Source organism: Trachymyrmex septentrionalis, unplaced genomic scaffold (assembly GCF_001594115.1).
Source record: "Trachymyrmex septentrionalis isolate Tsep2-gDNA-1 unplaced genomic scaffold, Tsep1.0 scaffold75, whole genome shotgun sequence".
NCBI classification, from domain to species: domain Eukaryota; kingdom Metazoa; phylum Arthropoda; class Insecta; order Hymenoptera; family Formicidae; genus Trachymyrmex; species Trachymyrmex septentrionalis.
In genome coordinates, this window is record NW_017305938.1 from 317,253 (window position 1) to 320,215 (window position 2,963).

A 2,963-nucleotide genomic window follows, 5' to 3' on the forward strand; every position below is an offset into this window, starting at 1 on the left:
ATATATATATATATATATATATATATATATATATATTTACAGCTTTGTTATATTGAAAAGAAGAAAGGAAAAAAGAAAAAAAATGAAGATATTTTTGCTACGCCTTTTTGGATGTAAAGTTCCTACATTATTTGTTAAATAAAAAAAATTTTTTCGAACACGCAAATGACATTGTAAATGGAATTTATAATAAAATCCGTAATTTAAACTTTTATAACGTATAGTTATCATATTAAACTTTATTATATTAAAAGAGAAGAAACAAAAAAAAAAAGAAAAAATACAAAAAGATACATGATATAATATACAATACGAATTTTAGATCGATGAGAAAAATCTATAAGGAGATATTTTTTTTTTTGTTTACAGCATTTTCTGGACATAGAATTCCTTATTTATTAAGTACGTACAAAAAATTTCTTGAACGCGCAAATAGCATCGTAAATGGAGTTATTAATTAAATCAATAATATAAATTTTCGTTGTATTTAGTTTTGTCACATTAAAACAGAAGAAAGGAAAAAAGAAATAAATATAGAAAAAGAGATATTTTTACTTAGCCTTTTCTGTAGGACGTAGAGTCTTTGTTCGGAATGTAAAAAAAACATTAATATTTAAATATTTGTAAACATTTGTAACATATAGATGAAAAGAAGAATTAGGACGAAAGAGTGGAGGAGGTTACAATTGCACACGCGAGCCGCTCGCGCCGGCGCGCAACTTTGATCTCTCGCGTGCCACTCTCCAAATATACACGAAAATGCAGGGCAAAGAAATGTGCCCGCGGCACAGCAATCGACAAGCCCGAGCATTGCATTTACATAAGTTGCAGAGCACAAAGATGTTTTAAAATTCTCATGAAAAACATAAGTCGCCACGTGTGTCAATTCGCAACATTCGTCGCGTGTCGCGAACACTCGTCGTTATTAATAGCTCCGCAGTTAAATCAAAATAGAATTAGAGCGATAGAATAGGACAGTACTTTCCATATTTATTCCAGCTTAGGCTCAGGGTCGATGTATTAGAATATCACGTTGAGACTTTGATAAGGCCTGCGATGATCGGCGACGATCGCCCCGCGGAGGGGCTGATGAGAAGGGTTGACGAGTTTCGCGTGATTTTTCGCGACGGGACAGGATTGACAAAAGTAAACAGGAGCAAAAAGTAGAACGTTCGACACTTACCTGACGGTGGCGGCGTGCCCTAGCTGACAGGACGACGCGGAGTCGTCGCTATCGTTCTCAACATTCGCCTCGTCCGTGGGGAGATGCGCCGCGGCATGGCATCCGTCACCGGTGCCCTTCGGATTTCGGACAAGTCTGTACATAGGACGAACGCACCTCACGAGATTGCGACGCGTCGTACGCCGGTCGGCATCGCCGCTGGCGCGCGCGGAAACGACGCCACGGCGCGTATTATCGACGGCCTCGGTTTCACGCTCGATTCACCGCCGCGCAATAAAACGGACGGACCGACGCACGGGGAGCACTTGTCGACCACCCCGTAGAAGCGGGTCGCGCTGCGCCTTACATCCCGCTACCTAGTACCGATTTCGCATACGCTACTAGCTGTCTACTCCGACCCCCGACACACCTGTCGTCATCTACCCGACGTCGTCGCCGTCACGACGACGTGCGCCCTATTCGATGACGCGCGATGATTGTTTTTGTACTGCCACCGCCATCTAGCGGCGACTGAGTTAACTACCTGCGTCGAAATTGTTGCTACGAATGTCGGTAACTGCGCAGCGCGTGGGGTTGCTTGTTTTTTGAATGGAACATTTATTTAACATTAAAATAAATATTTAAAAACGTTTCTTTGAAACATTGTTTCAAATGAAAAATTAGTGTAAAATTAACATTTAATAAATATCAAATAAACGTTATATAAATATTATTTTGAAAACGAATCGTGAAATGTGAAATTAATAAATAATAAACGTTTGAAAAACATTTTCTTCCCATTGGGAAAGAGCTGAATTTAAAAAGAAAGTGAGAGATTGCTTTGAAAATAAAGTAACTTCGCAATATAACTTCGCGCGTTTGTTCAAAGCATTTTACATCTCAAGGCTACTTTTCAGGAGGCAACTTAACCAAATTAGTAACAAAAACTGTCTCTTACATCTAAATTTACACATCTGATATTTTTTGAAATATTTTTATTTGAATAGTAACCCAAACAACTAAAATCAAGTCATAAGACGTTTTTGCATCTAAAAGACGATTTAAAGACGTCTTTATGTCACAATTGTAGCACTTCGTGCTATTTGGATACACAAAAATATCTTTGCATGTTCTTCCAAGTTGTAATATTGCTATTCATAAGCTGCTTTTTAAACTTCTAATTGATTTTAATTTAAAGTTAAAAAGGCACAAATTATTTCCAACGTCTGTACCCTCTCAAAATATTTTACAGCGGAGTTTTGAAATTGAAGTGACATTATCTAAAAAACGCCAAATAAAAGCTAGATCATGGCACCTATCATGGAATAAAGTAATATTCGATATGTAATTTAGAACGTTTATTCTATACATGAATGTTTCCTTATTTTTTTCTGATTTACATAAATAAAATATTAAATTGAAAACATGACATTAAAAAACAGTGAAAATAGTTAAAGTAACTCAATCTGAGTACAAATTAAAACATGTAAATAAGATCATTAAAGTTAGAAGCAGCATCTTGTATAAATGACTATAAGTATAAAAAATGAAATATTAAAAGTGAACCGTATAATTGCTTGTCATGTTTTGAAATCTGATAAATAGAGATTAGACATTCAATGAGCAATGAACAAAATCTATTTGATGTTCGATGATGAAAACAGATTGATTCCGAACAATAAAGTATAATTATAATAAATAGATTATAGCTATTATGAAAAATAAGAAAGAAGAAACAAAATGTATCAAAGGCAGACTATATCATAATAACAGAGATCTATAAAATTATAATGACGCAGGG

At 35.6% G+C, this 2,963-nt stretch overlaps 1 protein-coding gene across 2 annotated transcripts in view; it reads right to left on the bottom strand.

The window, feature by feature from the left end:
* LOC108754079 overlaps window positions 1-1,530 on the bottom strand; it is a 93,740-nt gene extending 92,210 nt beyond the window's left edge. For both annotated transcript variants that reach the window (XM_018496127.1, XM_018496126.1), the window contains exon 1: window positions 1,184-1,530. In XM_018496127.1, coding sequence (XP_018351629.1) covers window positions 1,184-1,326 — 143 coding nt within the window. In that variant the 5' untranslated portion in view covers window positions 1,327-1,530. The remainder of the gene's footprint in view (window positions 1-1,183) is intronic.
* Window positions 1,531-2,963: the final 1,433 nt, after the last annotated feature.